The 12,230-nt window shown below is 43.1% G+C and overlaps 1 protein-coding gene across 5 annotated transcripts in view; it reads left to right on the forward strand.

Annotated features, from left to right (window-relative positions):
- The window catches only part of FHIT (fragile histidine triad diadenosine triphosphatase), a 1,048,842-nt gene that overhangs the window by 909,518 nt on the left and 127,094 nt on the right, over positions 1–12,230 (forward strand). For all 5 annotated transcript variants that reach the window (XM_083725434.1, XM_083725437.1, XM_083725435.1 and 2 more), the window contains one exon: positions 5,734–5,802. In XM_083725434.1, the coding sequence (XP_083581560.1) occupies positions 5,734–5,802 (69 nt within the window). The remainder of the gene's footprint in view (positions 1–5,733; positions 5,803–12,230) is intronic.

Raw genomic sequence — 12,230 nt, forward strand, 5'->3', positions numbered from 1 at the left:
CCTGTGGCAACAGTCTGGAACGGAGAGATCTATAAGAGGACAGCAATCTAACGTTTGATTGTTTTATCGTGGCACTATATAAAAAGGTAAAGGTACCCCTGACCATTAGGTCCAGTCGTGACCGACTCTGGGGTTGTGGCGCTCATCTCGCTTTATTGGCCGAGGGAGCCAGCGTACAGCTTCCAGGTCATGTGGCCAGCATGACTAAGCCGCTTCTGGCGAACCAGAGCAGCACACGGAAATGCCGTTTACCTTCCCGCTGGAGCGGTACCTATTTATCTACTTGCACTTTGATGTGCTTTCGAACTGCTAGGTTGGCAGGAGCAGGGACTGAGCAACAGGAGCTCACCCCGCCATGGGGATTCAAACCGCCAACCTTCTGATCAGCAAGTCCTAGGCTCTGTGGTTTTAACCCACAGCAAGCATATATAATCAAAGTGGGATATTGTGAGATGCATGAGCATTACATGTTATTTGCTTCTGCGTCAGTCATTGGCTGGAAGCCCCCCCCCCCCCCGAGTTCCTGGAGAAAAACCCTTGAATGAAAACCTATAAAAGCAGAGCAAAATTTAGTGTTGGCTGGAGAGACTTTTTCAGTGATTCCTTCCTCTTTGGGCAAGGCTGTCATGCATTGAATTGGGTGAGTGTGATTATGTGCCTTTCCACAAATGGGCCTTGCTGGATGGGAAACAATTGGAACATAGATAAAGTCCCCTCCTTAATAGGTTTGCCAAATGGGGAGGCAAATTATAAAGTGGCAGTAGAAAGTTTGCCTTTCCCAGATGCTTCTGCGTGGCACCCATAGCGCCACTCTGCTGCTTTTGCCCCGAGTTTCCTCCTGAAAGCAAAAGAAAAAAGGGAACCACTTGAGATGTAATTGCCTCTCGCTGCGTCCGCTTGGTTCTATTACACAAACAGTAGGGAGAATTCGGCTTATTATATACGTTCTGTTCATAACCTTAAAAAGCAAGGAACAAACAAAAGCAAACCCCAGGATCCCTGCAATCAAATACCTGCTGTTTATACTGATGGAGGGTACACTGATTCAAAAACAGATGGGGCAGGGGAATATCGCACCGAACCCCATTAGTGGTTTGAAAAGAATAGATGGATTTTGTTACACCGCACTGCATTCTATAAAAGCCTAATATGAATAGTAAAGGTGAGCAAACCATGGAAATGTCCTCGCAGGTTCTTAGTAGTCCATATGCCAAGGTAAATGTTTTGCCATATAAGCAGTAAAAATTGGCAGAATGTTTTCATTTCTCGTTTTAGTGCCACCCACGGGGAGACATCTTGAGCCAACAAAATGTTATTATTACCTGCTGCATAAATTAGTATATTCCATGCCTCTTATCTCCATAAGGTTAAGCCTAAGGCTTTTTGCAGTGTTTTTGTTGGTGGCTGTATAGGCTGGATCAGGCATTGTGTGTGTGTGCCTGCACACACATGCATGTGTGTGCTAGCGTGCATTTTTAAAATACACATGTGCACACGAAACATTCCCCAGATGTGGTGTTGCAATACAATTACTGCAAAGAGAAAATATGATTCTTCTTGCATAAATTAGGCAAGTTAAATAAATATCTGCTAAATTTATTCTGGATATTCTATTTTGTCTAATTATTCTGTTCTTTAGGTGAAAGGCCAAAACATTATACAGGGCATTATTTGTTGTTGGTTTTTGGGGGAGGTCGGACCTTAGTTCAAATTTCAATACAAATACAGGTTTATGCTTATATTAAAAGATGACAGGAAGATTTTATAAAGAGCATTTTATGGTTTAGCACAGCAGCTTGTAACATTCTGAATGAGGAACAAAAAAATTCGAAGATCATTTAGATGAACTCGAATTGAAACCTATGGTATATAAATTTTATGTATGTTAATAAATAAATAAAATGCCAGCTGAATGTGAAGAGAGGAACATGAACTGGAATTAGCTCCTCTCTCTTTTTTCGACAAGTTCAACTTTTTACAGTGAACTTTCTCAGTTTTCAGACTTTATACCACCAGAATAGTTGGCGGTAGATGTGTCAGACACTCCAAGCAATGCTGCATGTTTCCTTGTGAGGGATATGGATTTGGAAGCAGGATTCACTACAGCTTCATGTGCTAGAGAGAAAGGTCCATTGGATCACTCAACCTACCCGCCACAATACAGGAAGGAAATAGGGCTTCTCTCTAGTTTGTCTAAAAATGGGGCAGGGAAGGGGATCAGGTGCAAACTACGGAGAATATGAGTTACATAGGAGCCGTATCCAACAAAGTCATTTTGTTAGCACATAGATTTCTGCCCTGCACAACAGGGCTTCCTCTCCTTCTCCTCGCTCTGTGACCACCTGTGCCCTCTCAAATTGGTCCTGGGGGATTCCCTCAACCCCCCCCCCCAGGGTTGCAGGGAAAGGTAAAGTCCCATTGTGCAGGTAGAGTCCATTGTGCTAACATGCCGACTTCATTGAGTACAACTTTCAGGTTGAAGGCTATATGCCAAACATCTGAGAGAGGAATATGCAATCTGTGATGATGAGGTATGAGTAAATCCATATGGCCATATTGCTATATGAGTGGAAACACTTCCTCAGAAATTGCCCCAGGATCTCGAGTTAAACAGTTGACAAAGTGTTGAACGTGGCATCAAATTTAAAATGGCCGACAAGATGATCTTGGAAAGTTACCTCGGGCCAAGGAATGCGAAATGGAGCTCAAATTTCCTCTTGGGAGTTTCACATGTGACTAACGTTGCGTTCCTGCATAAAGTTAAGCTACTTGAATCCCTTTGACTTCAACAGCATGGCTGCCACTTAAACACTGTGCCGTGTGGCAGCCTAACTACCAGAAGAAAACGCACCATTTTGCTATAAACAGGGCAAATTGCAGACTGAGCCTTGTGGTTCTCCATGTGTCACTGAACTACAGCTTCCATTATCCTTGGCCATTTGCCATGCTAACAGAGGCTTATGGGAGTTATAGTTCAGGTACATCCGAAGAGCACCACAAGTTAGCCACTGAAGGTTCCCTTGGAAATTTCCAGTTCTGCTGGTACTTTCACACCATCTTTGTATCGTCTATTTTTCTTCAAGAAACCCTTAATTTCCTAGTAAGTGTGTAGATGAGGGCCCAGTGGTACCAAAGAGTGTTTTTAAGCTTGCGTTGTGGTTTTGAGCAATATATCATCAGGGCAATGATGCTGGGATGATGTATTGCACTAATACCTCATAAGAGCACTATCGCGCTCGTGATATATTAGTATAATACACTATCAGAACACTATCTCTGATGTATTACTCAAAAGAACCATTTTTAACCGAAAAGGAAGGAGAGGAGAGCATCTTAGCTCCCACCAGAAACTATGGACAGCAACAATAAAGGGGAAAAATAATAAATTGTTGGGTCCTCGGCTTGTAAGGTATCTTGAAAGAGCCAGGAGAGTTGTTTAGAGCACTCGGTGCTATTCTAGCTTTAAATTCCTTCTGATGAAGTGGACTATAGTCACCCAAAACTTATGCCGTAATGAATTTGTTAGTTTTGGAGGTGGCACAAGACTATTTAATTACATGTACTGTATTTCAGTTCCCTTTATTTCGTCCTATTTATGACTTCCTGTAAGACACTGTGGAGCAATTTATTTATTTTGTATGCCACCTTTCATCTGAATATCAAGGAGAGGGTTGCAACAGTGTGGTGTAGTGTAGAGCCAGTGTGGTGTAGTGGTTAAGAGTGATAGACTCGTAATCTGGTGAACCGGGTTCGCTTCCCCGCTCCTCCACATGCAGCTGCTGGGTGACCTTGGGCTGGTCACACTTCTCTGAAATCTCTGAGCCCCACTCACCTCACAGAGTGTTTGTTGTGGGGGAGGAAGGGAAAAGGAGAATGTTAGCCACCTTGAGACTCCTTAAGGGGAGTGATAAAGCGGGATATCAAATCCAAACTCTTCAAATCCAAACATAAAAATACAAAATGAAAACACAAAATACACAACAACACAAAAACAAACCAACAACCCCCCCAAACTTATTTTAAAGGCCATAAAATGTAAATCAGCCCAAGGCCCGCTAACTGAGATAGGTTTTTGAAGAGACATGTATGGGGAGAACATTCAGTGAGCCGCTCCAGAAAAGGCCTGTTATTGTGTTGCCACCCTCCAGATCCCTCATGGAGGCGGGCCTCAGAGAATGACCTCAGGGTCCAAGTAGATTCATATGAATACAGGTGGTGCTTAAGGTATTGCGGTCCTGAACCGTTTAAAGCTTTATAGGTCAAAACCAGCACTTTAAATTGGGCCAGGAAACTAATTAGCAGCCAGTGCAGTTGGGCCAAGATTGGTGTAATATGTTCACCGTCTTGCCTCAGTGAGTAACCTGGCTGCTGAATGCTGCTGAATTCTGCTGCTGAAGTCTCTGAACCATCTTCAGAGGTTGCCTCACGTGTTACACATAACAGTAATCTAACCTAGAGGTTACCAGAGCACAGATGGCAAAAGTTAGGTTATCCAACTCCAGATAGGGGCACAGCTGGGCCACCAGCCAAAGCTGACAGGAGGCACTCAGCACCACTGAAGCCACCTGAGCCTCAAGCAACAGCAAAGGAACAAGAAGTACCCCCAGGCTATGCAACCCCATCAAGAGCAGTCAACCTCCCATACATCCTATCTAGGAAGCTATCCACAAACAGTGCTTCAGTCTTATCTTCATTGCACCTCAGTTTCTTGGCTCTTATCCAGTCCATTACCAAGGCAAGACAACGTTCCAGCACATCCACTGCCTCACTTGCAGATGTAAAGGAGAAGCAGAGATATGTGTCACCAACATATTGCTGACAACATACTCCAAACCTATAGATAAGCCCACTCTGCAGTTTCATAAAACAATTTTGTATATAAAAACAGTTGAATGAAAGTTCTGCTAACTCACTCACCTAAATATTCTCCCCGTTGCCTCAGACATCTGTCTTGCAGCAAATTTTTCAGGAGTTTCACACACACATGCACAGATGCACTTCTTCCAAATGTGCAGGAAGACCAGAATGGTCACCCCTACTGAATTTCAGATGTTGAGGGCAAATAGAGGAAGTCTTCGTCTCCCTACTTATGAATTCCCAGAGATTTTGGCTGGCTGCTATTGGAAACTGTGCCGAATGGGGTAGATTGTTGCTTATTTCAGCTTTTACCCTGGTGCCCTCCAGCAATTTTGGACTGCATGCTGGCTGAGTGCTGATGGGCACTGTAGTCTTTACCAGCTGAAGCGCACCAGGTTTGGAAGGGCCCATCTATTCTTAAGTTCTTAGAGCCTCCTTAAGCTCTAGTCCACCCTGTATTATATATGCTGTCCTCCTTCCTTAAATATGTTTGTAGACATCCAGGTTGAGAAATGGGTTACACTTGTCACTCTCAAAGACTTGACAGTCAGTTGTGTGATATCCTGTCATTTCAAATAGATGTGAAAGTTAGATTGACATATCCTAATAATTCCACAGAGCTTCTCAACTTTCTCACATGTACTGTGGAGTTTCTCTCTCCTTTCTGATCCTTCTCTTTTCTCCCCCCTGAGGACTTCTTGCAAGGAGTTAAAGAACAGGTTCACTGCTTTCTACAGGAAAAAATTGAATGCCATGGGAGTCACTGTTTAATAAAGGAATCACAGTGAAAACATCTTGGAATATATCTGTCTGTTTCGACCAGAAGCTGATGATCAACATTCATTTGTGTGTTTGATTTTGTTTCAATTTTTGCAGCATGTTCATGTTCACGTGCTTCCAAGGAAGGCTGGAGACTTCAGCAGAAATGATGACATCTATCATGAGGTATGTCTGAGCTTAAATATTTGAATATTACCATTTGAAAGTGGTTGTTGTGGCCTTAACTGAATGTGAAAGGTCCCTACCAGTGCAATTTTTGAATGTACCATATTTTCATTGCAAAACATGGAGGTGGTTGGGCTATTGATTTTCACAGGTGTCTGATTGCAACCTAGTGGTCTACATGTTGAAATGGATGCTTGTTGCTAAGTATGAAGCACAAAGAGGGATGCAATGTTGATCCGTTGTGTTGCATTTGGGGTGTGTGTGAAAAAGGGGATTTTCATCAAGCTGTTTCCTGAAAACTCTCCAACCTGTACATTTTAAATCCTAGTTTGCTCCAGCCCCCGTGTTTTGTTGTGTGGCATGAGACTGTGGTGGAATCAGTCTTCATTTTTTCCTAAATGTGATTTTCCCTATCGTGCAGTTAATCCGATTTGGTTATGAGATCTAAGAGGGTCAGATGGGCTTTGCACTTTAAGTCCTAGGAACAATTGTCCCTGCATAATCATTTGACACTTTGGTGACTCTGGATCTAAAATTAGGGATGACCATCTGTAGATAACTGAACTTTAGTCACAGTCTATGGTGCAACTATTTGCTCACAAGATTTCCTATGAACTGTGTCCCATTGCTAATTCATGCACATTCTGGAAAGGCAAAATATGGCTGCTGACCTTACTCTTTCCTTAAGAGAGGACCTTCAACGTACCCATTGTTGTTGATGTTTAGTCGGATACGACTCTTCGTGACCCCATGGACCAGAGCACGCCAGGCACTCCTGTCTTCCACTGCCTCCCACAGTTTGGTCAAACTCATGCTGGTAGCTTCGAGAACACTATCCAACCATCTCATCCTCTGTCATCCGCTTCTCCTTGTGCCCTCCATCTTTCCCAACATCAGAGTCTTTTCCAGGGAGTCTTCTCTTCTCATGAGGTGGCCAAAGTATTGGAGCCTCAGCTTCACAATCTGACCCATACACCCACACATGTGCCATGGCTGACCTTATATCTCAAATATTTCCTACCTATGAAGTTTCTACTGTTTGGCAATTACTCCTTTATTATAAAGCCAGCTACCCACGAAGGATTCACATTGCATATCAGAATGCCTGGCTGAGTATCTGAACAAATAAATGTTTCTTCCAAGGATATTGAAACGGATCAATCCTGGTCTACACAAACTATCGGGAGCAACGCAAACACCATGACGATTTTGCGGTCAGAATGGATCACGGCATCAAAGAAGGCCAAGTACAAACCCAAGGCCGAATGTCATTACTATTGCTGAGCTTTCTCGCATTATACATGGAAGAAAAGCTCATCTCTTTCCAAGTATGAATTATTCAGTGTAAAACTTTTAAACCGGCAATGGTATTCAGCATGCGACGTCCTCCTCTTCCCTTCTGACATTCAGAGACACAGCAAGAAAATCACTTAGGGAAAGTTATTTTGACTTAGCGATCTCATTCAGTGCATTATGCTAAATCATTTTGGCAGCACAGGAATACCTATTAGGAATCATTTTCAATTTTGGGGGGATGGAGGAAGTGGCTGGGCATAAGACTTAGCAGCTTTCCGGCTTCGATTTCAGTCAAGCTGAACTGGTGAACAGAAGCGCATTCATAAGCTGATTTCCAAACACTCCGAAAATTTCAGCTGCCGGTAACATAGCTTGCTTGAGCTTTGACTGTCACACATCGCTAGCTCTTAAGCCGACCCGCCTTTGGGAAGCAGCAAAGACTGGGGGAGGGAAACAGGAATGCAGATTCTTTCATTTCAGCCTCCCACAATGGGTTCTGAATACCTGAACAGTTTCTAGTTACTACTGAATCTTGGCTTTCATAATGTTACGGCTTTGTAAAAAAATACAGAGATTTGTAGACTATCAATACTAAGGCTACTGAACCTTCACGGAAGACATGCAAATATGCCCACAAGCTGTTTCTCAAATCGCTTGGAGCCAAGAAAGGATGGTATCACATTGGGAAGACTTCTTTAAGACATAGTCAATACGTTTGTTATTGTTGACGATGTTAAACAAAGGGGGATATACAGTGAATGCTTAACTAGCCCATTTTAAGTTACCATGCATTGTTTTCATATGGTGTTCCATAAACTCACTCGAGTGAGATCTTTGTTGAACTTCTACAGCGGACCTTGCATCTGGGCCCTCTTGTTAGTTTCTCTCTGAAAGGGATATTGCATCTTTTAATTTTTTTTTAAGAAAGAAACTCAACTCCACATTTCATATCATTCTGAACAGAAGGATGTATCCAATTGTGTGCCTTTCCTCACGAAAGGCTCTTTACTCTAGTCAAGGCTTCTGTGAAGAAAAGGAAGAAAAAGGTGATTTTTGTGATTCCCCCCTTTCTCCAACAGCCTGGACTTTGCAATTTTTCAAGAGGCTGTGAGCACACTATACCTTTCAAACACATTTGAAATGAATTCTTTCCCTCAAAGAATTCCGGGCATTTTACCCTTCACAGAGTTACAAATCCTAGTAACTCTTAACAAACTGCAGTAACCAGAATTCTTTGAGGGAAACAAGGCACTTCAAATGTGCTTTATAAGTCTAGTATGTACACAACCATTCCAAAGGGTCTCCCGACCTCCTGGGGCAGACTTTGATCAAGAGGTGCAGAGCAAAGGGAGAATCACATAAAAACTGGCTTCCTTCCTCCTTCTGGAAACTTCCGCTGGATTAAAGAGCCTTCCTAGCAGAGGGAAACCAGTTGGATACAACCCAGAGATCTTATATAAAGTTTGTGTTAAAAAAGAGAGAGAGACAAAGTTTAGAAATTGATTTCTATGGGAAGGCATGCATCCATAAATTTAAAAGAAAGCTAGATGCCTGTGGGATCCAAATAAATCTGTTCCACAATGATGTAAGCTGTTCTCACCTCAATCCAGAATTCTGTGTGGTAGTTACATCCAGGGCCATGTGCAAATGGGCCTCTTGGAAGTCTCCACCATATTTGTGAGCAAAGAAATAGGCGGTGGGGAGGACTATTTCACTGAATTCCTCCCAACAGTTTCTCAGCGATAGGATTCCTTGTTGGTAGGGGCACTAGCAGTTTCTTTCTTAAGTTGATGCTGTTGTTGCTGCATATGTGTGTTGGTTTCTGCTTCCTTCACTGTGCAGCGAAGTGCTTGTCACGGGACAATGTTTTGCATTCCACAGTCAGAGTACTGTTGGGTTTCCCACGGGAATGGGAGACTGGTTTCCTGTTTTTCACTGCTCTCTCGGTGTTCTGTGCTGGCAGCCTGGCTGCCATTTTGCATTCTTTACAACATCCTGGGCTGAGTGTCATTCCAGGACAGCAGAGGGCAGAGGTGATGGGTTATGTGGGGTGGAGTGGAGGTGTTTGTTGCAGATAAATGGTGGAGAATATCTGGAGAACATTTTGGCCTCTTTTTTTTTTATTACCAAGGAGGGTGGAGAAAAAAAAATAAATCTCAGACATTTTCTCAGCAAACCACGGCAACCCATGTCTCCAGAGGAATTATGGCTCAGCTCTACATCTTTCACTTTAGGGAACTTGCCTGCTTGCTTTAGCTTTATCATCTCAATTGTGTCAAACCATTTCCATGAGAATACTTGAGTGTGATTCATTTCCATGTTATTATCATTTCTATTCATTAATACTCAGTACAGTACTTCCATTCGTATGCTTAAAACAACAACCCAACAGCTGATTTTTTTGTAGTTTTGGATCCTGTGCTCTTGGGAGCGTTCCCGAAACACATATTTCCCGTTACTGCAGTTGACTAAGGTCATCTTAGGGTTACTGTATAAGTGCTATAAGTGGAAGTTGTTTCTCTCCAATGCCTGTGGATTCTCCCAGCGAATCTGAAGAATTTTTCACCTGATTGTGCAGCCGTGCTTCCTTTCTGAGGCTATTGCTGCCTAGAAGCCCTCTGTAAATCCCTCTCTTCTTCCATTCTTTGCCATGCCTCATTTTTTAAAATATATTTTTTAAAAAAAACAACAGGGCATAGATATACATATTCAACTGACGGCCCCTTCCGCAGCTCATGTGCACATGAAAGGAAGCAGAAACCTTATATTTTCAGACGGAGGTGTTCGGCGCAGAAAAGGGTTCAAAAGCTCATCTGCTTCTCTGAGCTGTATCCAAATTATGTGTGCTGCCTGAATCTGAAAATGGAATCAGCTGGAAATGTGCCTTTTTGATGAGATGCTTTGTGAGCTCTTGCAGGCCTAAGCTGTAAATACGGTGAGATGATCCTTTCGCACAGTATTTTGCCACTGCCTGAATTGGTAATGTATTGGGAACTTCATATCCTGGTACTTTGGAATATATTGGTGTCATAACAGTATCCGGTATTTTAATGCACTTTTGAGATGGATTCTACTTTCAGAGAGAGCACCCATCAGCTTCTCAGTGGGCCATGAGCATCATCTTGCTGTGCTGTGGCAGCAGGATCCGTGAGAAGCCTTACTGGAAGCATAGCAGTAATGTGCCTTCTGCCATGCTCCTTATTTGCACCCAGCTGCCATCATTCTGCACAGGCATGTGCTACATTCTTTATATTCATCTATTGAAATCTTTCTAACCTGTGCGAGATCATCTCAGCAAAGGCTACAATAACAAAAGAAGCCCGGAACACCTAAAGTTGTAAAACATAACAATCCATAATATACATGTCCAGCATCCAATCTTAAATACCCAGCACCAGCAAACAGAAAATTGTCTACTTATGAGCAAAGCTCAACATGTCCCAGATTCCTGTGTAAACAACCAGGGTTCAACTGGGTGTCATTCAGCTTAAATGTTGAGCACTAGCAAACAGCACAAAGATATCACATGCTTGTGAACTGCCTTCAACATGGCCCAAATGTCAGAGCAAGAAGCCAAGTTTTAAGTTGATGCTGAAAAATAGCCAATCTCGGTGCCCCAGAGCAGAAGGTATTCCATAACCATTGTTTGGACAGGCTGCATTTCAGGGGTAGAGCATCTGCTTTAGAAATGCAGAAGGTTCCAGATTCAAACCCTTGCATCTTCAGGTGTGGCTGGGAGACAGGGCTTTTTATCAGCCGGAACTCTCCAGAACTCAGTTCCGGCACCTCTCGGGTGGGCGCCATTGTCGTTATAAGAGAACGAGGAAGGCATTCATGGTGAGTTCCAGCACTCCTTTTTCTTGAAAAATAGCACCACTGGGAGAAACCCCACTCTGAAAACCTGGAGAACCTCTTCCAGTCCGTGTAGACAATACTGAACTAAATTGATCAATTGTATGACTTGGTATTAGGCAGTTTCCTAACCAGGACAGGCTATCTCCCATGCCTCCACATAATACACATCACCCTGAACACAGAGGAAAAATCCCACCACCACCAGCTATCGTCTCCTAATTCTCAAGTAGGAAGCTTTCATATACTGTATTTTTTGCTCTATAAGACTCACTTTTCCCCTCCTAAAAAGTAAGGGGAGATGTGTGTGCGTCTTATGGAGCGAATGCAGGCTGTGCAGCTATCCCAGAAGCCAGAACAGCAAGAGGGATTGCTGCTTTCACTGCTCAGCGATCCCTCTTGCTGTTCTGGCTTCTGAGATTCAGAATATTTTTGTCTTGTTTTCCTTCGCCAAAAACTAGGTCTTGTGGTCTGGTGCGTCTTATAGAGCGAAAAATACGGTATTTCAGGAGATGGACTGAGGATATTTGACTGAAGAGTCAGTGATATCAAATGATATTGGTTACAGAACAAAATAAAAAAAAGTCCTTCCAGTAGCACCTTAGAGACCAACTAAGTTTGTTATTGGTATTGGTTACAGAGTCACTCATGGGAGGAGGAAGTTTTGGGTTCCTTGGGTTTATCTGTCCTCCCCACTCCATCTTCTATGGAGGGTTCTGTAGGCCTGGCTTAATTAGAGGCCTCTTCCAGAGACAGAAACAAATGAGGGTCTCCATGAGTCTCAGGATTTCCCAGGATGACATCAATGCCGTCACCAAATCTGGTTCCTGGACGATGATGCACCAGCTCTATTAAGTGGGCAGGCCATTGCTAACACCGAGTGTTCAACAGACAGTGCTGATTGCTTGAAGATACTGTGTAAAAAAAAGAGAGAGGCCTATTTGAAGGTGGACTTTGAGGGAGAAGAGCCATTCCCTTCAGAAGGCATGCTCTCTTCCTCCCCCATTTCCAGAGCAAAGGAGATAAAGGAGACTTCAGAGAACAGATAATCCACGAATCCCTTTCTTTTAGTAAAGCTTGGACTAGTGACTGTACAAAAGGCCAATGGATTAAATAATTGGGGAACTCAGACCTCGCCGCCATTAGTAATAGCTGCTGGAGCTGAGAGGGTGAGATAATTGTAAGAGAGCAGCTATAAAGCACCCGATCACAGGAAATTAAAATGAATCAGCTATATAAGTCACAGCTGTTTCTAAATTGCCAGTGATTCCCCTCACCCG

The sequence above is a fragment of the Podarcis gaigeae genome, assembly GCF_964106915.1.
Source record: "Podarcis gaigeae genome assembly, chromosome: 2".
NCBI classification, from domain to species: domain Eukaryota; kingdom Metazoa; phylum Chordata; class Lepidosauria; order Squamata; family Lacertidae; genus Podarcis; species Podarcis gaigeae.